At 42.3% G+C, this 22,520-nt stretch overlaps 1 protein-coding gene across 2 annotated transcripts; it reads right to left on the minus strand.

Annotated features, from left to right (window-relative positions):
• Positions 1-1,975: 1,975 nt before the first annotated feature.
• PKN3 (protein kinase N3) lies at positions 1,976-19,673 on the minus strand. 2 transcript variants are annotated; one of them, XM_065737561.1, is made up of 22 exons: positions 19,599-19,673; positions 16,356-16,620; positions 15,699-15,862; positions 14,378-14,507; positions 14,142-14,284; positions 13,751-13,946; positions 13,152-13,343; positions 12,798-12,907; positions 12,152-12,295; positions 11,128-11,203; positions 9,997-10,183; positions 9,283-9,394; positions 8,446-8,522; positions 6,956-7,022; positions 6,285-6,376; positions 5,750-5,926; positions 5,598-5,660; positions 4,972-5,048; positions 4,327-4,469; positions 3,974-4,081; positions 3,335-3,415; positions 1,976-2,733 (listed from the first exon to the last, which is right to left on the minus strand). In XM_065737561.1, the coding sequence occupies exons 1-22, from the start codon at positions 19,617-19,619 to the stop codon at positions 2,521-2,523; spliced, it is 2,838 nt and encodes a 945-aa protein (XP_065593633.1). In that variant the 5' UTR covers positions 19,620-19,673; the 3' UTR covers positions 1,976-2,520. The 2 variants fall into 2 exon arrangements, with proteins under 2 accessions (XP_065593633.1, XP_065593632.1); XM_065737560.1 differs by having other exon boundaries at positions 16,356-16,638; positions 19,599-19,671.
• Between the last annotated feature and the right edge of the window lie 2,847 nt (positions 19,674-22,520).

The following is a 22,520-nucleotide window of genomic DNA, read 5'->3' on the forward strand; positions in this document are numbered from 1 at the left end:
AAGGCACCAAATTCAGCTGAGATCATTAGTCTGTACCTCATTATGAAGCCCTCAGCATCATAACACATTTTTTCCTTTAAGCTGATAACCTGTGGATTGTTGACAGCACTATTTTGAATGAATTCAGCAAAGAATGATGTCAGCCACTTTTCTTTTGATAGAAGAGCAACACTTGCCTACTGAGTTACTTCTGCAGATCACCTTGCTCTGGGCCTCCCCTATATCTCATGGGGAAAGAGGCAGTAACAGAGGTGAGCTTACCTAGCTCAGGTAACACTAGTAGTAATGCTACTACCTCAGCACATCAGTATTTTCACGAAATAGCACAAAGTATCACTGGAAAGGAATGTTTCAAAGGAAAAGTTCTAGGTCCTGTTTGTCCCTATAGGGCTGGGGTGCTAATAGCATTCCAGGATAGCAGCAGCTTTACTGGTTTTCCATTGTAATAGGAGAGGTTTCCATAAGGGGCTGGGAGTTAGGATCAGCAGTTTTAAAGTAGAAAAGCCTGTGGGGTGAGTTTTAGTGCTGACCCTCTTCTGCTTCAAAAAAAATAAAGCAAACCTCATCCAACAGCTCTACGTTATTGTGCCTTAATTGCTTTGACTCAGAAGTTAACAGCAGCTCAGGAATACATCTGGCAAGTTGGCTGAATGCACTCAGGGCCTTACTGTTAATGAGCACTAATGAAAGGACAGTATAGTCACTAATACAATGTGGTAGTCCAAAAGCAGATTGAAAATGCAGAAGACTTTTTTTTTTTTGTAAACAAATCTATAGTCTGTAAACTGCATCCAGGCTGATTTGTTCAGAGGAGAAAGTCCTGTCAGGGGGATATCAGAATGTTAATTATTTTCATCAAAATGGTGCACAGTCCAGAAAGGACTCTGCAGTTGGTGTCAGTGTGGTGCCTGCTGAAGGCTGACTCATTTCCTACTTAGCAATTGCTTTTTCTTCAGCTATCACTCAAAAATCTGTCAGCAGGTAATACAGCCCAAAACAGCATTGTGCTCTTTGGTAATTCTCTTGTATGTGCACTGGAATGGTAGTTTATGGTGTTTTTACTATAAAAGTATTAATTAAGTATACCTTGTTGGTTTCTTTTTGCCTCTCTTTCTGAAACCCAACTCCTAGGTTTCCCCTGAACTAACAGCCCACTGTGCTTAACGCTCTACAGCCCTCACCTGAAAAAAAAAAAAGAAAATTCACAAAACAACTGCAGGGCCAGAAGCAAGACAACCATTACATCAGCTGGGAGAAGATGTGTATCCTGCTTTAAACAGTTCAGAGCAGAAGGTTGAAAGTATGTTGACAGGGTGGAACTCTCAGCAGCAGTTACTTGGCTCTGAAAATACGAAAACAAGGTTCAGAGTTATTTGTTTTGCACAAACATATGCTCATACTAAAACTCTTAAATGTCTCTGAATTCTGAAGCACTTAACCCAGACAACTCACAAGCTGCTTCTTACCTCCAAAAATAGAACAATTGTATTAGTTTGACTTCTTCTGTCTACCTCTGCGGAAGAAAACTGAAGGATTAAGAGCTTTATGTCCCTATTTGTCTTCAGTAGAATGCTTCATTTCTATACGTGCTTTCCTTTTTTTCCCCCAACAAGCTAACGTCTTGAATGTGGGGAAGAAAATGCATCTGACCAAGTTTAATTACAAAATACGTTGCTGGGCAAATTAGATCAGCTTAAACTTGCTGATTTTCCTGTACTAACACTAGCAATACTTAACTATTCCAAAAAAGATGCATTGATAATGAGGTGCAGAGAGACAGCTGCAAGCATTTGGATGTGACAGCTGATCATACCATACAGTTTGTATATAGACAACTTGAGACAGAAGGGAAGAAGAAAAAAAAATATTACCATGACATTTCCAGAGAAAAATAAAATCCTGTCTGCTGAGTTTAGTATGAGTGGCTGTGATCTGAAAAGTTCACCTAACACCGAGGAGATGAAAAGATGAAAGGTCACTATAAGGAATATTATCTTTATTTTCAAAAGAAAAAAAAATGAAAGCATGTGCAAAATCGTGGCTTCTTTATACTATTAAAACCAATAGCTAAGATTTCACATCCTGAAAGAAGTACAGAGAGAATTTTCTTTACTCAAGATACAATCACATGGATCATTATCAAACATTGTTACCTCAGTTGCATTAAAATCCATTCCTCCCTGGTATTACGTAACCTAAAAGAGCTGTGTTACTTACTTAACACTCTTTGTAAAGAGTAACCTGGAATGCAGAGATGACTCAATTTCATTACGTCAAGGCCAGATTAAATTCCAAATTACTACACATGTTCAATGGCATCAGATGACATCCAGTCAAAAGTGAACTTCTCATTCACACCCAGTATTCTTCCAACAAGCAAGGCTGAAAAAAACATAACTCAGTGTGCAGGGCACTTCACCACTGCCCATTCCAAGAAGTTTGTGGACTTTTCCATTGCTGGTCCTCGCTATGCCCTCTCGAGATAGTAACAATTTGTTCACGTTTCTTATAGCACAGGAATCAAGCGTTTAAAAGGTGTTTGGAGACAAAGTCAAAGCTCTTGAAGACAGCTTGCTCCTTACGGGTTAGGAGAGCAACCTCCTCTGGAGGAGTCAGAATTGGCTTCTGTGATGTAAACTCTTCATCGAAGTTGCTAATGTCTGTTGGATCTTTTAGAGTGGGCACAAAAGGGGGCTTCAGAGTCCTGGCATACAAAGCATCCCAATCCATTTTCTGTAAGAGAAGGAAGTGAACGGGTCAGGCTGACATTATTTATGAAATGGGAAGTTAAAATGAAGGGAAAAAACATGCCAAAGCAAACATAGTTGGTGTAGGCCAGGTAGTATAGAGATTCAAGAGCATATGGAGGAGTGGTAACACCCTTGCCTAGAGCAAACAAATGCCACTGACCCAAAGCAAATGTGTCCTTAACTTCTCCTAAGATTCTTGTTTATTCTGCAAATGTAGGTGTCATCAACTAGACTGGATGGTGATATCTGTCATCACTAGACCACATCTTTGACTGCTGCAGTTTGATTTATAATGGAGTATGTGGTGATGGCTTAAAAGAAATGTATATTTGTACATAGAAGCAACACAGTCTGGAATAACAAGCTGGCCCTGGAAGCTTACAGAGCCCAGAAAACACACTTAGGGGTGTCACTGCCAACATGAATTGAAACACTAGTGCCTGAATAGAGCAACGAGATGCAACAGAAGCTGCCACTAAGATCTCACTGATAAATAATGGAAATTTGCCTTAATACCATCAGAAAGCAAATCACTCTCACCTCAAATACAAGAGCTAAGAAAGAGGAATAAAGTGAATTCCTACCTTAAAAAAGGGCTGGATTTTAATCTCTTCTGCATCTTTTTCCCCTGCTCCTAGTCTACGCTCTGGACATTTTTGAAGAAGCTGTGGAAAAGATCAGTTCAGAATTAAATAACTGGAACAAAGATGGAAAAAAACAACATTCTGGGGAGAAAAACTAAAAGAGATGGAGCTACTCAGTATATTCTCATTCACCTCTGGGGCAAAGTCTAACTGCTAGTAATAGCTCAGACATAACTCCCTGTGAACAACTTACCAACATCAGTAACACATCCACTATAAACTGCATGCAGTATCTCACCTTAACTGTGCACCTGTAACTACCAGGCTACCTTCAAAAACTGAATCAAGCCACCTTCACTGAATGGCACTATTACTTCTGTCTTCAAATCAACACTCCTTTATTTCAGAGTCTGTAGCAACAGACCTCAGTGAGAAGCTTCCTCAGTCATTCTTAAGCAGAACAGCATTTACATAACGATAAGGAAAAACATACATACATTTTAAAAGTTTCCTTAGTCTGTGTAGGCAGCTATAGGTTATACACACAAATGGTAACTGGTATTAACAGAGTTCCTCCAGATCCACTTAAGAGTAAAATACAAATTCCTCAGGCTCCCAGAGCCCCCTCAAACCCATTACCTTTCGGATTATAGAAAGAGCCTCCGATGAAAGGAATCGTGGATACTGCACTTCATCATTGACAATGCTATCAAAGACTTCCTCCTCATCATCTCCAGGAAATGGTGACTGCAATTGTGATTTTTTTTTTATTTAACATACATAGCACTTGCTAATATGTAGGAACAAGAACAGTGAGGATTTGTACAGATGATTACTATTTGGCAAGCACAAGAAAAATGATCTAAATATTACAATGATAATAATAACTAATAACTAGTTGGCTACTTTCATCGAAGTTTTATCTTACGTGATCAGGTACTGCTCTGCCCAAGACAGCTTGATAGAATTCTCTAAGAGATATGTGGTCTTACCTCACCAACAAGCATCTCATAAATGAGTACACCCAGTCCCCACCAGTCTACTGCCCGAGTGTATGACATGTCTGTGAGGACTTCTGGAGCCAGAAATTCAGGAGTACCACAGAAGGTATTTGTGCGGTCTCCAAAACCTATTCCTGAAGGACAAGAGCACTCTTGTAAAATCCGGCACATGCTTCTAAATACATCACATGCAGTTTCATCTTCTGAAAGCAATAGATTACCACTTGATGAGTTGCTGTTAACTGTGCATGGGCTCTCATCAGTGCTTGTAAATACTAATGAGAAAGTATGATACCTCAGGTCCCCAGCAATCTGAATAACAACTCAGACAATGCTTAAATAAGCAACTCAATCAGGAGAACCTGCAGATTCCACTGTTCATTTACTTAAGTACACATTCTATATCCTGCCTTCTTTCAGCAACGAAGTACAATGTAAACTCCTACATAAAGTTCCTGAAGTGCAAAGGGTACTCTTTCCAAGTTCATCTTGGCCAGAGAGGTGACTTTTATTTATTTTAAGTGGAGATGAAGTTACATAAATCATCCAGTACTTGTATTTGTGAACACCTTACAAAAGCCCACAGCCATAACTCTGTGCTGACAGTTCAATACTGGCTTCATCAAAGGAGCTCACCTTCCTTACACAGTCCAAAATCTGCAATCTTCACAAATCCTTCAGCATCTAGAAGCAGATTATCCAATTTCAGGTCTCTGTAGGCAAAGAAGGAGGTGAAGAAAATGGTGGATGAAGTCTGAGGACTCCCATCCAACAGACTCTTTTGCATGAGGCAGAAACTAGATGTTAATAAAGAGAATAAATATATACAATAAGTCTACATCCAGTTTAAGCCACATAATATTTGTAAGATTCCCCTCAAGTTGCTGACATTTTCCTCTTATTGAAAGCCCCACAAAGCAGCTTAGAGCTACGTGGGGCTTACTGTTTGTGAAAAGAATATCCTACCACAGTACAACAAGTTATTCAACTGTGCAGGTGAAAAAGAAAGCAGTGAGTTACACGTGCCAGCAGTGACATGTTAGAGAGGATGATACACCTACAGCATGTCAGATGAATAGCTCATAGATGACTCTCTTCACCATGTGATGAACATGCCGACAGCAAAAGGAGATGGGAAAAATACAGACAGACAGAAAGATTAGAAACCTCAGCAAGACAGTCAGCTCCAGAGATGTGGCTACAGGAAAACTTGAAAGTTTAAGTTGTTGAACTATCTTATATCTGATTTTTCACTGCATTACCTATAAACAATTTTCTTCGCATGCAGAAATTGGAGTCCCAAGACTACGCAGGCTGTGTAAAACCTAGCAAAGAGGAACAGTTATCAGGAAAGATATATGAGAACCAAGTTAAACATTTACAATGCCTGGAAACTAGACTAATTGTAACTCACTGTGCTGTATGCTCTGGAAAGACATCTTCGTGTATGCGCATCATAAGATCACCTCCTGGGGTGTATTCCATCACAAAACAAGCATGATGAGGTGTCTGGAAACATGCAAACATGTTCACAAGGAAGGGATGATCAGAAGAATTGACCACCTCAAATATTCGCTTCTCACAGTTCAAGCTGTCAGGATTCAAAGAATTAAAATGTCAGGGTCAAAACTTGGCAGAAAAGCCTGCTTCAAGAAAGACAGATTGAAGATTAAAATCTTTACCTCTTACAATATGGAAATAAGAACTATGGTCTATTACAATATTTGTCTAACATGCTATCAAAACTTTAATTTTAGATTGTTCTTCAAGTGTGTATGATTGCACCAGAAACTAGAAAGTAGAGCTGTTGTAAGCTCACTTATTCCAGATTATAGTTATCCTGTCCATAAGGTCACCCTTAACATCAGTAGTACCAAGACTAGCACACATCATACCTACACATTAGAGGTGTGATAATATATCGTTGGCAACTGTACCACAAAGCTTACCTATCAATTTCATCTCTCCTAATAATATCTTTTTTCTTCAAGGCTTTGATAGCATACAGCTTCCCAGTTGTTTTGTATTGGGCCAACAAAACCTGAAAGACAGCAGAAATGCTGTATTCCAAACAAATCTGTTATTTCCTTGTTGGATTACTTTGACTGCATTGATAAAAACTATTTCCATCCACTTCAGATATTCATTCTTAAAACAAGGCTCAAGCAACTCTAAAAATGGAGCACTCTTTCTCTACTCCTTGTGCTGCTGCAGTCTAGAAAGACATTACTCTAAGTTATGGTCTTTTCAGAAACAGCAGTATTGCAGCTGGTCCTGTGTTTTAAAAGCACCTCAGTGCTCTTACAGCAAGCACCTACACGCACACTTTGTGGTACTCACACTATTATTTCACACCAGTGATCACAGTGATAATGAAAAGAATGGTAATGCTGTGCTCTCTTAGATCATTTGGCACTCCCTGGAGAGTGTCCTCCGTGTTCTGAAGTCACAAATCTTCAGGAGTTTTGGCTGTTATCAGCAGTACCAGCTGCTTGTGGTTTTGCTTTTTGCACCCACAGTGCAACAAATCTATGCAACGTTTTTATTCAGACTCCGAGGCAGGAGCCCATCTTCACAACCACAGCCCTACTGCTCTCCGCAGCGAGCACTTCTACACTACCTTCCCAAAGTGGCCACGTCCCAGCATGGCGATGCAGTGAAAATCCTCAAGATGAACTGCCCCTTTCCTGAAGACAAACAAACAAGATTTGCTGAGACAATATGCAAAAGATGCAGAAACAATGCAAACGAGTGAGCATTTGTGTAAGGGGAAGAAGCTCAGTGCAGCAAAGTGAACACCTGCATCAGCCACCCAGGCTGAAACCCTGAGAAGTAACCCTAGGGTTACTCCCAGTGGTAACAGTCTCTGCTTTCCATCTGTACATGCAACAAGAGCAATAATTCCACCCCTCTGAGGCTTGCCTTCTCTGTTGCTTGCCATAACAGAATTAGTTCTCCCTCATCCCCGACCCTTATGGAGTAAAATTCAGATTTGCCAGCACTCCTTCCAGCAGGCTTATCAGCAACAGTGATAATCAGACATGAACCATGAACATGTATATCAAGTGCCAGCAGGACAAGGGAATAATAAGAACATAAGTTCTCAAACAGGAATTGGAAATGAAACAAAGGGAGACAACAGGCATAAGATGTTGCTGGGGGAAAAAAATAAAAAAGCATGTCTGAATAAAGAGATTCTATAGAACATTATATCAGCTACAAGGTGTTACCAAGGAAACTCAGACTGCAGAAGTGCTCAGAAATAATTTAAAAAACAAAACACCCATCCTTCTACAGCTTTACACCAGGATCACCTTTCAAAGGCAACAGATGCTCTATACTCATCCAGTGAGTGAAATGAAGGGCTCAGGAGGTTCTCATGAAGGAACCAACTCCCTCCTAAGCTTTTTCTCAGAGAGAAGGTAGCTCATGCCTGAATGCATCCTGACTCCAGCATTTTGAAGATGGGACCCCTCAAAAGGGATGATGAAGTTAATAGAATTTTCTAAGATCTGAACTTCAAGATCAGCTTAGACAGATCTTAGTTGTGCTTTTTCCAGGGTTTGTTCAACAGTAGCAATTTTTTACTTGTCCTGTTCTTGGTATATATACTACTGTGTACCTTTTCAATACACAAGATGCATACGTAACTGCCACAGACTTAAACTTCCTGTTTTATACCTCCCTATGTAATGAGGCATCTATCTTGCATATCGATTAAAATGAGAGTGAAAGGGGTGCCAAGAGTGTTTCTGAAACACAATTCTACTTTGGCATGTCTAAATGTGCTATGCTATAAAACGTTAAACACAAGAGAGCACTGGAAGACAGTTAAGTGACTTTAGTTTCTACTACCATCAGTTATTACATTGTAAAGCTTATTAACAGGCTAAGTAATGGGGTTTAATGAGCAAGTAAGGTGCAGCAGGTGGTTGGAGAAGTAAAAGTTCAGAGTGGACTTTTCATGGTATTGTTCACTCCCAGCACTAAGAATCAGCTGTTGAGAAACCAAAGAATATCTTAAGTAGAATTTTTGTACTGTACACTCAAACTTCAGCCCAGTGCTTCATTAATCTGTGACCCAAGACATCTCATGCTGCCCACTGTTACCTTGGAGATGCCTGGACTGCAAATTCTGTTAAGGGAGAGCTGCAAGTCTTCTCCTCAACATGCAGCCTCTTCAGACACTAGGAACAGAGGGAAAGTTGCAGTATGTTATTCTCTGGAATCACCAAATCAGGTGGAAACACCCTCATTCAAATTTCCTCCAGTGTAACAATACAGCATGACAAGTATTTGAAGTTGGTCATCACTTCTGCTTGGAGGAAAGCAGCATGAACAAAGGTTGTGTGTGGCTACACAAAACTACCATGTACACTTTAGGAAAAAAAAAACAACAACATTCTCTTTATAGAAAAAAAAAAAAAGACATTTAAAGTCCCTCAAAGAGCCACAGTGATTAGAGAACAACCTCCTCTACTGTCAAAGAGAAAGGAAAAAAGGATTAGACATGGTTGAACACAAGTCATTAGGCATTATATCACTCAGCAATCTTCCTGCTCCTTTTTCTCAGAAAATGAGAGCTCTTCTCTCTTTTTGCCCAATTCCTTAAATGACAAACAATTGTATCTGGTCCCCAAAGCCTGCTGAGCCCTATTTTTTATTCATGCAGTCATCTGTTCCACACTTTTGCCCTGAATTGCCAATGCTATCACACATTTTGCAAGAAAAGCAATATATCATTAAAAAAGAGCTACAAGACTTTTGTGAAGCCTCCGTGCCAAAATAGCTTACTGGACTCTGAAACCTTGGAGGCCAATCAGCTCAGCTAATGAGGAGGCAACTGACTGAAGTGCAGCTAATTTCTCCAGTAATACAACAAAATCTAACTGGGCCTTGAAAGAATATCAACCAACAGATTGAAGTCTCCCTGTTGGCCCAGATTACCGGAGAATCTGCAGGAGATGGTGTTGGTTCTTTGGACTTGGCCATCAGAAAGAGACGAGGTGGCTTGGGTGGTGCTTCGTCATCATATGTAAGTTTTGCCACAGGAAAGTCACTGCATTTGTAAGAAAAAAACAACAAGATTGCCTTAGAGCAGAACATTGTATGGAAACACAAATATATCACCTTTAACATGTAAGCAAAGTTTATTTCAGTCCAATACAGTGGAAAAAAAGAGCATTCGATTCACACCACAAGTCTGTGAAGCATCAAGAAGAAATATGATCTTCTAAATAAATGGAAACTATCTGTTAAGGTGCTGATTAGACTCACGTTTCTTTGGAAAATCTGCTTTATTTTTTTCTGCATCATAATGCTTACTTATGACCATTTTTATACCCAAAGTTCTCACTGGAGAGGAAAATGAAGTTGCTGAAATTCCCCTGGTTCAGGAACACACTGCTGGTTAGGACAGCAACTTCGGAAACTGGTTGAGGGCTAACAATAAATCAGAGGGAAGCACAGAACACTGAATAACCCACCAAGCCCACTTCATTTCAGGCAGCACCAGCTTCTCTTAAAATCCTGAATTATGTTCTGCAGATACAATTTTCATATCAATATATTCTTCCCCCTTAGTAAGGTGCAATATAATTTTAAGGTATATTCTACACCCATTCCAGACTGTCACACTGCAATACTCAGAACATGACTTACCTACTCAGCTTGGTTATTGAGTCAACATGATCTTGTAGGGGAACTGGAGAGAAATCTGTATGCATGGAATCATGAAGTGGGGGACTCAGAGTGCTAATGGAACTACACGGAGGGAGGAAGCTCATCATCAGGCGACCCCAGGCAGCAACATTGATGTTCATCTGAGGAGCTCGGAGAAATTCTTTCCCTGGAGGAGTCAAGGTCAAAACACCAGTGAGATTACAACGTATGGATTACAGTCTGATGAACTGTTTAACTAGCATGATCACCAAAACACCTGTAGGCTTACTCAGAAAAAAGTAGTGCACCCCAGAGAGAATGAACTCTCAAAGGGGATAAAGGCTAACAATTATGATGAAATAGATCCATATACTATCAAAACAATCTATGAGCAGAAGCTTCATGAAATATTCTTTTAAATTATCTTAATTAAGCCACGTTTTCATCTATTTGTACACTGTATTTTAAGAATTCAGCCTATTAACAGAAAGCTTCTGAAAATATCTCAAGAACAGTACAAAGCTTTAATAACTAAAGCTTTTTAATTATTTTTACCACCTCCAAAAGAACATAAATATAAAATCCAGTTTATCCCCACTGCCAAGAGTCTTCTGTATGTAAAGTCTTACCTCACTTGGCTACACAGGAAAAAAAAAAAGCAGACAAAAAATAAAGTATGCAAGTTATTCCAGTCCCTAGGCTGACATGCCAGCTCCAGAGCCTTGACAGGCCATCAGTGGCCTGCTCATGCTACAGTCTTCTACAATTTAGATTCTTCCAGGAAGTCTTCCAGTACCTGTTTTTTCATCAGTAACAATACTGCTGGGCAAATTAGGATAGCTCAAGTCCTAGATCTTGCTAAGAAGAATGTTAAATAGTAGTAATTGTATCTTCCTAACACTGATAACTGTGAATAGAAACACTGCAAAAATATCACATTATACACCATGCAGCCTGTGTTTTTTGTGACCAAACATTATAACATTATAATAAGTCCACCTACTTACAGTAATTAACAAGCATTTTAATGAGTCTCACAAATTTAATGAGATAAGAATGTACGGGAGACTACTTGTGCAAGCTCCTGCTCTCACCCACACACCCTAGATAGTCAGTTCTCTAGCAGCTTACCTTTCTGTTTGGGGAAAATACGTCTCTGTCGCTGCAGTTTTGGCTTTCTCTCAATGACAGGATTACAGAACATCACCTGTCAGAGAAGGAAAGGGGATTTGTCAAGCTACTGCATTTACACTGTGAATGCAAACTTGCACACGTGCTCTCTCATCAAATTCTCCATTCATATCTACTTGAGCTAGGAGTCACTCCCACTGAGTCCAGATTGTGTTATTCTAGCCCCACTGTGTAAACACATCTGTCATTTCAACTGTGGTTGGAACTTTCTGCTACCTGAAATGCAGAAAAACAAAAAACCTGAGGCCAAATCATATCCTAAATAAAAGTAATATAACTCATAAAACTATACATAAAGAGCTGCTGTATAATGCAGCCATTTGTAATGTGGGGGAAAAAAAAAGTTGCAGTCCATGCCACAAAAATTTAGGAAGATTAAAAAAAAGTCAACCACCAAACACAAAGGACAGGAGGTAAATTTTGGTACTTAAGGTCAACATCTTGCTTTTGGAAAGTTAACTATGGGATCTTTCATCACAACACAAAGAAGAAAGTACTGTACCATGTGAAGGATTATCTGGATGATCTCTACATGGATGGCATTTAACTCTTTACTGTTAGTCTCAGAAAGATGATAAAATGAGTATACCTGGAGGGAATTTGGAATTCCAGTTCTATACTTGTGCAATTTGAACCTGACCGTTAAGCCCTATGTCTAATTGAAGTGTCACCAATGACTCACAATGAAAGCAAATTAAAAAAAAAAAAGGGGGGATTTCACAGTGCACACACACACAATTACAGAGGAGCAGCTGAAGTGTCACTTCAGGGTATATCTTATAATATCACATTGCTCCTTATATGTGTATATATGATATTAATGCTAAAGCATTCAGGTGTCACTCTACCCTTCTAGAGTATTGTTCCTTCTGTTCCTCGTGCACTGTGTTGAACAACTGCTCTCAGGGCAGGCACCCTGAACAGACAGCTTTCTCTGATAAAGAAACAAAGTTGACATTTATACCTCTGCAAAAAGCATTCCTTGGGGTTCAAGCAAGAGGCACATCCCACGGCGCTCGTTATCGAGGAAGTCATCCAAACGTAGAAACTTCACTGCACACAGTTCTCTCCAGTCTCTCCAATAAATAGAAATTTCAAGTTCACGAGACTAGAGGGAATAGGTGATTGGTGGAGGAGACAAAATGCAGGAGTTACATATTGCCCCATGATCTGGGCATGCCACACATGCTGCTGTTAAATTCACAGTTAACTAGACAGTGTGCATAAGAAACTTCTTTATCCTTCTGTTCCCTCTGTTTACCCTATGTTCCCCCACTGTCTTTGATGTTTTCAGATCTTCCCAGCTACAAAACCTTTTGGAGATAGCTGTCTTTGCTCCACATTTCAGAAAACTTTGTTACAGTCACTTTGCTGGTAAGACAAAATAAAACTGCTCAGATACAGAGCAAAGGACAACAGATGTTGTTCAGGCTGAATTTCTGCCAGAGATGCACTGCCTTGAGGGAAAGACTAAGATAACTGGTACATAAAAGGACATGGGGACAGAGCCAGTTCAGAGTCAAGTCAAATGGAACTGCAACTAAATGAGCAAATTGTGTAAGGTGAAATAGAAAATCAAACACAGCTCAGGAAATCTTAAGCCATCTTACCCTGTCGAGCTCAATGGTGAAGCTCTGGTCCCATGCCTGGTTGTTAACAGGTCCCCAGTTCGTTTGGCCAACCACTTTATTGTCCACTTTGAGCACAGCAAGGACTTCATCTGAGCAAAGGGGAAAACGTGAATTATAATCTTTTACACTGCTCTAAAACTAAAGATAAATCTCTTGTGCTGAAGGTGACTGTCCCAAGCAAATGGAATTTCCAGGAGATAGCTAGGAGGATTCAGTATCAGCTGATTCATTCTCTTAGTTGTACAGCCTCATACTAGGCTAATGTAGTATCCTGAAGAGAAACCCCCTGCCCCCAGGTGCCACTCACATCTCAAAACATAACGTCATACTCACTACATAGCTCTTCATTTCGCAGGTACTTTCCTGCAACATTACGGCCGTGGATACCCAGACCAACTCTTGTTAGGGAGAAGGGCCTCAAATCATTTGGGCTCCCGCAGACAGGAGAAGAACCAGCCATTCGGGAACGGCCTGGAACATTCTCCAACAGATCCTGACATCCCATCAGTCTCACTTCCAATCTTCCTGTGGAATTTTAGGAGGGTAAAAAATGTTATTCCATAAGAGACAACAGTGATTCCAATCAGTCTATCCCCACAGGGGTCCACGAATTTCTCAGATTCATTATTATTTGGCTAATAGCTTGAAACTTCCCCAAGTTAGAATAACATAGTATAGAACAGTTCAGTTGGAAGGAACATACAGAGATCAAACAGACCAACTGCCTATTTAATAGATGAAAGTTATTTAGATTTTAATCTACTCCTAACTCATATGATCAGAAATCTTTTATTAGCCTAGATGAAAGAAATCTCATTTACAGTAAGATTAAATGTCCACATAACAAAAGGCATTACAACAATTAGAAGAAATGCAACTCAATTTTTTCTTTCAGCTCCTCCACAACAACACGCCACACAGGATTTACACACCTGTAAGGGCTGTAGGTTTGACGACTGAAGTGGGTTGGATAATGCTGTGCTGAGCTCCCAGGGAAGAGGTATTTACTAATTCCTGCTTGATGAGTGCTCGTTTTGGATGATCTGGAGAAAGCCCACTTAGCTGACGTTCCAAGGACAAGCGCAGCAGGTCAATCTTCTGAGAGGACTCTTGCAAGCGACCCTGAGCCTAGCAATATGAAGGAGAACAGAAAGCAGGCAGCAGTTTTCAAAGGAACAGCTCCAGTCCAGGTACTATTATTCCTTTATGAACTCACAGACGGGAATTTGCCAAATTCATAACTTCAGGCTAGCTCGTCATTCAGGCTAAATCACTGCTGCTGTGGCACGAAACTCCTCTCTTAAGACCTGAATAAGTGCTTACCTCAGCCAAAAATTTGCGATCTTGTACCCGACTCCCTCCTAGGATCTTCAGCACGTTTTTTGCCCCCTCAGCTACAGCAGCTTCAATGCGCAGACGATGCCTCAGCTCCTCAATGCGCAGCTCCACTGCGCTGATGGTGGTCACTGGGCATTTGGGAGACAAAATACAGTGAGGAACAAAACAGACTACTCTGGATCTTAAGGCTTTGGCCACGTCTTTTACTTCAAACAGCCTACCTGCTGGATCCACTGTATCTTCCATCCCTCCTGTTGACTGAGACACCTTCACAATGTGCATGCGGATAATTTCTATCTTTGTCTTACTGTCCTGAAGCATCTGCTTAGCTGTAGCCAGCAGCTTCCGCTCCTGCCAGAAAGAAAGCATGTGCAGAGAAAGGACTGTGTTCATTAAAAATGGATTATGGTGGTGTGTTCAGCTAGGGGGAGAGATGCTACCTGCAATAAGGATCATATGAACGATTCTGAAATAGCAAACATAAGCATTTATGTAAAAGAGACATTGCTGAGGATCACAGACTTTGAGATCATTATCTCAGTTTTTTGAGAGAAAGGACAGGCCAAGGAGTCATTGATGGACTATGACACCAAGGGGGAAAAAAAAAAAAAGAAAAAGATGAGTTGCTACAAAACCCCTTATAGATGCATCAGTTAATACCAAATCCTGGAGTCAGCTGAGACTTGTGGTTCACTAGTCAGATGTACTTACAGTATTTTTGAGCATAACCTTTGAGTAAATCAGAAAAGCACACCCCTGTATGCTGCTGGTCTTACTGAATTAAGCTTGGATTTTTTTAAATTACCCTTTGACTTTTAAATGTGATTATGCCAAATTCAGTTAAGTGGGAGGAACGTGAGACTAGTAAAGCACTGAAAATTTCTCTCACGTAAAGAGATATCACATGCTGAGCTCCATCCTAATTTACCTAGTGTTATCAAAACATCACAACAACTCAGTGAACAATACCAATGCTTTTGAACTTCATTTTCCTTTAATTTCCCTCATGTTACCATCTGAATGTACTTTTTATACTACCCTCACTATCTTCTCAAGCTTGGAACAGATTTTCCAGAGATGGCACTTCTATCATGCTGCTTCCTATGAGATACTTTTCTACAACTCAAATCCACCACTAGAGTCACTATGAACACTGAGGCTGAATGTATTAATGCCTCTTTGTTGGCATTCAAAACTCAAAATTGTTAGACTGTGTCAGTCTGGCCAGTCTAATAGTTCCCCTCTAACAGTAATCACCACATGATTCATAAAAGGCCCAGGCAACTGTATCATGGGGCAAAGTAATTAAAATGCCCTTCCAGAAAAGCCTTGTCCTAACATACATGATTAGTTGTCTCATGAAGTACCCTAATCTGCTGTCACTGTGCTGAGTACCAAAATGCAGAGCTAGGATTCAATCAAGCACACTTCACAGATTAATTTATTTCACACACCAATTTACCAGAGAGAGTTTGCATATAGATTTTAAATATATATTTAATTCCAGGAATCAATATTCACAAGTTGTTTGTTCCTGCTTACCTTGGATGTTGCACTTGAATACATCTGGATCATGTTCTCAGCTCCTTGCTTGACTTTCATTTCAACATGCAGCTGTTTTTTCAGAGCTTCAACCTTCCTTGACATGGGATCTGAGTTTCTTTCCCAGAGACAAGAGTCAGGAGATAAAGATCCATCTGTACAAACTATGTCATCAACATAATTAGTCATCTTTTCTTGGCTTATTTCACTGTGTGGCTCTAAATGATTCCACAAGAGAAGATTAAGCTACAAAATAACACATAATTTCTAGTCACAGAGTCTCTATCCTCTAGAAAACTGACTGCAAAATATTCTTTCAAAAGGAGCTTAAGTGTCTAACTATTTATTTTTATTAGTGAACCATTCCTACCAATCCCCCTTTCAATTTTATGTTCATTCGTGTTCCATAAGGTACTGAAATGTTCAACTACCTAGAAACTCTATTCAGATCCCCTCAATTTCATCTCCAGCCTGCTCCTCTATACTGCCTTCCCTCTACACTAATCTCTCATGTTGCCTGACTCCCTTCACCTCAACTGCCCCATTCCCAGCCTTCCACTGCACAGGTTATTTCATCAGATGAACACCAACAGGTAAAACCCCCACTAGCATTGAAGCACCGCAGGATTTTCCAATCAACCATGACCCATGGCATACCTGTCTTACTGTCCTCTTTGTCAGTTATTACAATCCTTGCATTGAGTTCCTGAAGCTCCCAATGAAGTTGCTCTAGCTTTCGGTTGGAGGATTTCAGCACATGCTCTATGTGAGCAAGATTTTTTCTGTCTGTTGTTGCTTTACGCAGGTTCTCTGCTCCCTCTTTGATTTTCAGCTCTTTCTGTATAGCACGGCGAAGCAGTTCCTTCTCACCCTCCAGTTTTTGCTGGAAGCTTGGATCCATTAAGTTCACACCATTGTCCAACTGCAAGAGACAGCTGCCCTGCAATCAAGCAGCATTGGGCAAGAGGATTTCAGAAATAACACAGTTTAACTTCCCTCTTTAAGGATGAAACAATACCCCTATAAGAGCCCACTCTTCCATTTCATTTAGAAAATGGTTTGCACAAATTCTGAAGCTCATCTCGTTTTCAAGACAATCAGATCCAAACTCCAGATTTGCAAATCTTCATTCCTACAGTATCAAAGCTTAGCCAGTATTTGCCTTTTTCCTGATCAAGTTTTACTGGTACCATACAGTAAATACAGACTGTGACTCCAAAGACACACACCAACTAACCTGTTAGAGATTTTAAAGAATGTCACAACCGTGCATTACCTCAAAGCTGTCACCTCAAAGAAGAAAGACATAAAACCTACAGCAGCTGCTTACAAACAAACAGCAAAGAATAAGCTTAACTTTCAGCTGTGTCTGAGAAGGGAACCAGCCTGCTGGCTTGATCTCTGCTCTACCTGTGCTTTACAGGCAGCAAGGCCAATTAACATGTTGCATTAACAGATGCCACGCTTGCTCTGGCCTTTGTTTCGTATCACTTTCAATACTCCTTGTTCTGGTGAGACATGCCTCAGCAGCAGCTCTGAGCAGAGGAGCTCTGTACACAAACTCTGAACCTGCACAGTATGGGCAGTAGCAGTTGAAATGTCTCTCTCACCAAGCTCACAAACACTGAATTCAAACAGGAGCTCTCAAAACTTTATCCAGAAGGATGCTACCTAACACCTAAAGAAAGATCAAAACAAGAGGCTGTGCTTCTCTCTTCAGCACACAGGGTGGCTTTATGGCATTAAGATCATTTAATACATTAACAATCTAGAATGAACTTCTCATCACATTCCCCACTTGAATGCAAAAGAAATGGCTGCACAGCCAAACTCCACTCCACTCTCCAACTGGGTACCACACAACCCAGCAGTGACTACACACAGAACTCAGGAATCCTGTCCTGCTTTTCATATTCTTTAATTGGTTGACCACATTGCCAACAAAAAAACCACACTGGTTTTGCATTACTCACATACATTGCAGCACTTTAAATCTGTTGTGCACCCAAAGCCTGTTGCGCTCACACAGAAACACACGGTTATTCAATCACACTCTTCGTATGTTTCGTTACACATCTTAAAGACCCAAACCAACATCCTCAATCAGTTTGCAGTACAATTTCAGCACAACAGCAAAATAGCAAAAGAACTAAAAGGAAAAACAAATCTATTTTAAATTTGGCCGAAAACCAAGTTGGGTTTGCAAGGGACACGCCATAGCCATAATAGGAATTGTTCAGATTGGTAGCAAAACAAAAAGGTTCAGATTAACATCCTGAGTCCAGGAAGTTCTCGCCCAATTAATAAAGCCAGGAACTAAGCCAGAGCTTTGAAAAACATCCAGGGTTTTGCGAGGAAGAACTTGAATCATGGAGTTCCTGAGTCACCGGCAACCTCTACCAGCTCTAAGTTGGAAAATCAAAAAGCTCTTTATCCAGTCTGCAAAAAGCGACTAAAATCAGTTTGCTGGTTGAGTCTCAGTTAAAAAAAAAAAAAAAAAGAAAAAGCAGGCAGATCTATTTTCTATCAAACTATGCAAATAGAGGTAAGCACTCCATCCTCTCCATCTGCCCAGAGCAATGGAATGAGTAGCTGATGCAAGATTAATGCTGACAAAGGGTACTGAGTCCAGAAACCTGAATACTGATTCAGAGAACAGGTACAGTCTGGGCAGTTGTCAGCTCAGTTTTCCTTCAAGTCACTCTCTGCCAGAAGATATTCAGAATGCACCACATTCACTTTCTAAACATAATCAGAATGTAAACATGGTATTGTTTTGCTGCATCCTATCTCCCCTCTATAGAGCAGGGATGCCTTAACACGGATACAGTTTGCTCCAGGAATATAGAACGTTCTATTACTTTCTATTACTGAGGAGGATAAGAAAGCTGAATTTGCATTTGTGCTGATGCATTTTGCATTCTGACTGAGGAATGTCGGTGGGGTGTCGGGATGCTGCCACAGCCCACGTGCAGCTGTTCCTGGCTTCCCAGAGGTCAGCCCTTCAGTGTATGCACAATCCAGGCGCACGTTCAGAGCTTGCCCAGAAATACCCCAGCTAGCTTAAATTAGCTTGCTGGTGCTTTCAGCAGGGCTGCCAGAACTCACGGGGGCTACAGATACACTCAGGCTGAAGCATCCAGACAGCTTCCTAACCAGCAAAGATTTCAGCAGAGCCCGTTACCATTAGTCCTCTGGATTGCAGCCCCTGGGCTGCTACCAGCCTGCCCACCGGCTCCATCGTCACAGCCGCCCTTCAGAGCCACGCCACGGGTGGAAACCTTTGTAAGGCTTGATGTCACCAGCAAGCAGCGATGAGAGCATCCCTGCAGACCACACGTGTTCACCGGGACATTTTAAATCTTTCACAGCAACTTTGTGCTGAGGCCCGCGTCGGGCACGCTCACGTTAACCGCGTTCACTCTTTACAAAGAAAAAAAACAGCACAGGTTGGAAAAAAAAAAAAAAAAGCGATCGCAATCCTTCCTGGAGTCGTTCCTCTTTCCAGCGCTGAGCTAAGAGATATTTGGCAGGACGGGAAACACCCGCAGCAATGGCACCGAGCGCTCTTTGTGCCGTTTGTCCGTTTGCTCCCGGAGCGCCTCGAGGAGGAGCGCGCACCCCGCGCGGGGTACCCCGCGAAGCGGCGCGTTGGCGGCGCGGAGCCGCGCAGCCCCTCCCGCGCTGAGGAGGACCCCGCGTTCCCCGCAGCGCAGAACGCGGCTCCGTGCGGAGCGCCGCGGGATCGCTCCCGCCCTCCCTCACTCCTCCTCCTCCTCCTCCTCCGCCGCCGCCATCCCCTCAGCCCACCGCCCCCTCCCGGAGCACGGAGCTGAGTGTCCCAAGCCGGGAGGATGAGGAGACCCCCGCAGGACCGGGGGACGCCGCGACGCCGCTCACCTGCGGGCTCCCCGCCGCCATCGCTCCGTGCGGCGCCGCCAACGAGCGGCACTTTTTCAAAGTTCAGCCTTCCCGGGATGCGGCGCGGCCCCTCCGGCGCCCTCTCGCGGGGTCCGGGAACTCCCTGCGGGCGGTCCTCGGGGAGCGGGGTTCCTCCTCCCGGCTCCGCCCGCCCCGAGGGAACGCCCGCGATGGCGGCGCTCGGACGCTGAGGTCCTGAGGGACAGCGCGGGAACGGAGCTGCGGGCACCGGCGCTTCGTGGCGAAGCGGGGACACTGTGACATCGTAGCTCGGGCACTGCTCCGTTCGTGACGTCTCCGGGCCCGAGCGTGCAGCTCTCCTCTAGAGACGATGGAAAGAGACGATGCCCGTCTGCCTGTGACCAGCTTCTCCTCTGTAGAGATGCCCCTCTGCAGGGGAGGACCGAGACAGTGCTGCTTCAGCTGAACATTTGGGACAGAAGTAACCCAAAGCCGTTGGCAGTGCCACCACCAAACGCTGATACGCCATTACTGCCTTCAGGTGGCTGAAACCTCCCCCTGAGATCCCTCCTCAGCAGCACTGCGTACTGCTTTTTTGCACTAATATGTTTTTTCAGCCCCTGGAGTCATCCAGAGTTGATAGTACTCCCGCACACATACTTAGAAATAGGCTAATAAACAGAATGCTTTCCTTTTATTTAATTAGAGCCGTTTTCCTAACATAAGCCCTCTGTAAATAGTCTGCAAGTGAATAATTAGTATAAGGAAATCACCAGAAAATGTAAAATTTAAATCTAGCTTAATCGAGTTGAATTAATGAAGCCTTAGACTTGTATAAAACCTTTGAACACGCTCCTGTTGTTAATAAAGTGAGCGCATTAGGTTAATATAAACCCTCCTGGAACCTGCTGCTATTTGTAACGTGGGCCAGGCTCTGTTCAGTGTTTAAGGAACGATTTTAATTAGACTGTTCATTCAGTGGAAATATTAGGAAGGGAAAAGATGAATTAGTTGACTTTAGTTTCACAGGAGCACTGGACAAACCTGTCCCATGCTTGGGGACTGAAGCTGTGTTTGGCTCAGTGAGGTGCAGAGGTCGGGCTGCCCACTGCTGAGCTGCAGCTTACACGGGAGCTTCCTTTCTTTTCAGTCCTGTACCCTCCCCGTGTGGCTGGGCAGCAGTGCCCGGAGAGCTGTGAGAGCTGGACAACGATCCCTCGGCTGAACGAGTCCTGCAGCCTGGAGGCACAAGGCTGGCAGCCCGCTTTCACAGCACGCGTGTGCCCGGAGGCCAAGAGGATCTGGTCCTGCTGGCAGCCCTCTGCCTCCCCCCGCTCAGAGATGGCCCTCGTCCCGTTCAGCTGTCCCTTCTGTTCACCTCTGTGTGCCCCGGGAAATGTCACTGCTGGAAGCACAAGTGCCCATCCAGCCCTCCCACATCCCGCGGGGGGGAGGCAGTGAGCGGGCACGGTCAGCACAGAGGTGCAGGACAGCTCCTCAGGTGCCAGCGATGCTCCCCAGCGCAGAGCACAGTCCTGCTGGCCAGCAGCTCGTGGGGAGCAGCGGCAGCACACGGAGGTGCTGCTCCAGCCCTCGGGCACTGCAGAAATTCTCTGAGTAGCAGCAAAGTCGCTGCTGCCCAAAGCGATGCTACTTCGCAGGCACTGGGTGTAAAGTCTTTAAGGACTCCCTCCACCAGAGCACATTCACTCCGAGAAGTGGGATCAAGAGAAAAGCCTTTGGATTCTATTTTAAGCTAGGATGAGGAGTGCAGGAGATTACGCAGAAACCGGCCCCCTTGCAGAAGTATCTTGTTCCAGGGTCACTTGTGACCTCACCTTTACCAAAGTGGGCACCTGCAATCCATTGAGTGAGCACACCACCTCCACCCGATGATGCAGTTTGGGACTAACAGCTGATTCTATTGAAAAAGACTCTTAGAAATGGTAACATCAAGTTACAGTTAAAGGTACTTTAATTCCTTCAAATAGAAGGATAGCTTGAAGGTACATCAGAAGTGATTTCAGGGTTTTTTGTTCTTTTTTTTTTTGGGGGGGGGGGGAAAGACATGGCTTCAAAATTCAGGAACAGCATCGGACAAACAAAGTGCTACCATTGTGCACCTGCTTTAAAGTGGTACAAAGAGAAGCTTACAGATTCAAACAAATGGCATGAATGACTGAGAAACGGATTCAGATAATGCCCGTTTACAGGGACAAAACCTATATTGACAACTATGAATAAGCATACATGTTAAAAAACCTATTTACACACACGGATATATTTGCTTTCTTTTGGCACTAGAAATTACAGACAGAAGATTCCATTTTTATACCAATTAGATTTCAAACTTAAAAAATAACCTTCAAGTTGCTTAAGTCATTTAAGTACAGTAACTTTAAATTGCCACCAATTCCGTATTCTAACCCTGGAAATTCAAGCCATTACGCCGAAATTCAGCTTCCACCCGTGACAAGTTTCACTCAGCAGGATCAACTGCATGTGAGGAGCTCAAGCAGCATTGGAGAATTAACAAGAGATAGACAGGCGCTTAATAGAAATTAATCTCCCATTCTTATCCGAGGTGGACATTACCTTTGAATGCTTTTTTGTATGCATACAGAGATTAAATCAAGTAAAAATGGGCACCATTACATGTAATCAGTCCAATTAGATGTTAAGTGATCAATCAGAGCATGTGATGCCCATCTGTAGCATTTCTTCAGTGTTGCTGAGAAACGTGTTAATCCCTACTCATTTCTATTGTTAGAAAAAAAATCTTTAAGATTACACTTAAATACAGTTTACTTTTTTAGTGCATTAGTTTACCCTTCAGCTGTTGCCAGTAGTAAACCCTTCATTTTCACAGGAAACTCAGTATTATCAGTACAGTAGCAAGAATGTTTTGTCATCCTGTAAAATCCACACAATTCACGTGTG

Source organism: Cyrtonyx montezumae, unplaced genomic scaffold (genome assembly GCF_038088225.1).
Source record: "Cyrtonyx montezumae isolate F1298 unplaced genomic scaffold, pur_monq_1.0 scaffold_20, whole genome shotgun sequence".
NCBI lineage: Eukaryota > Metazoa > Chordata > Aves > Galliformes > Odontophoridae > Cyrtonyx > Cyrtonyx montezumae.

What these genes read in the sequence shown, in the direction of transcription:
- PKN3 (XM_065737560.1), bottom strand. Translation starts at nt 19,619, where the DNA reads ATGGCGGCGGGGAGCCCGCAG. An exon ending in CAAACCTACAGCCCTTACAG is followed by an intron (nt 13,344 to 13,750) that starts GTGTGTAAATCC and finishes AAAATTCCACAG; the next exon opens with GAAGATTGGAAGTGAGACTG. An exon ending in ATGAGATGCTTGTTGGTGAG is followed by an intron (nt 4,082 to 4,326) that starts GTAAGACCACAT and finishes TCACAATTGCAG; the next exon opens with TCACCATTTCCTGGAGATGA.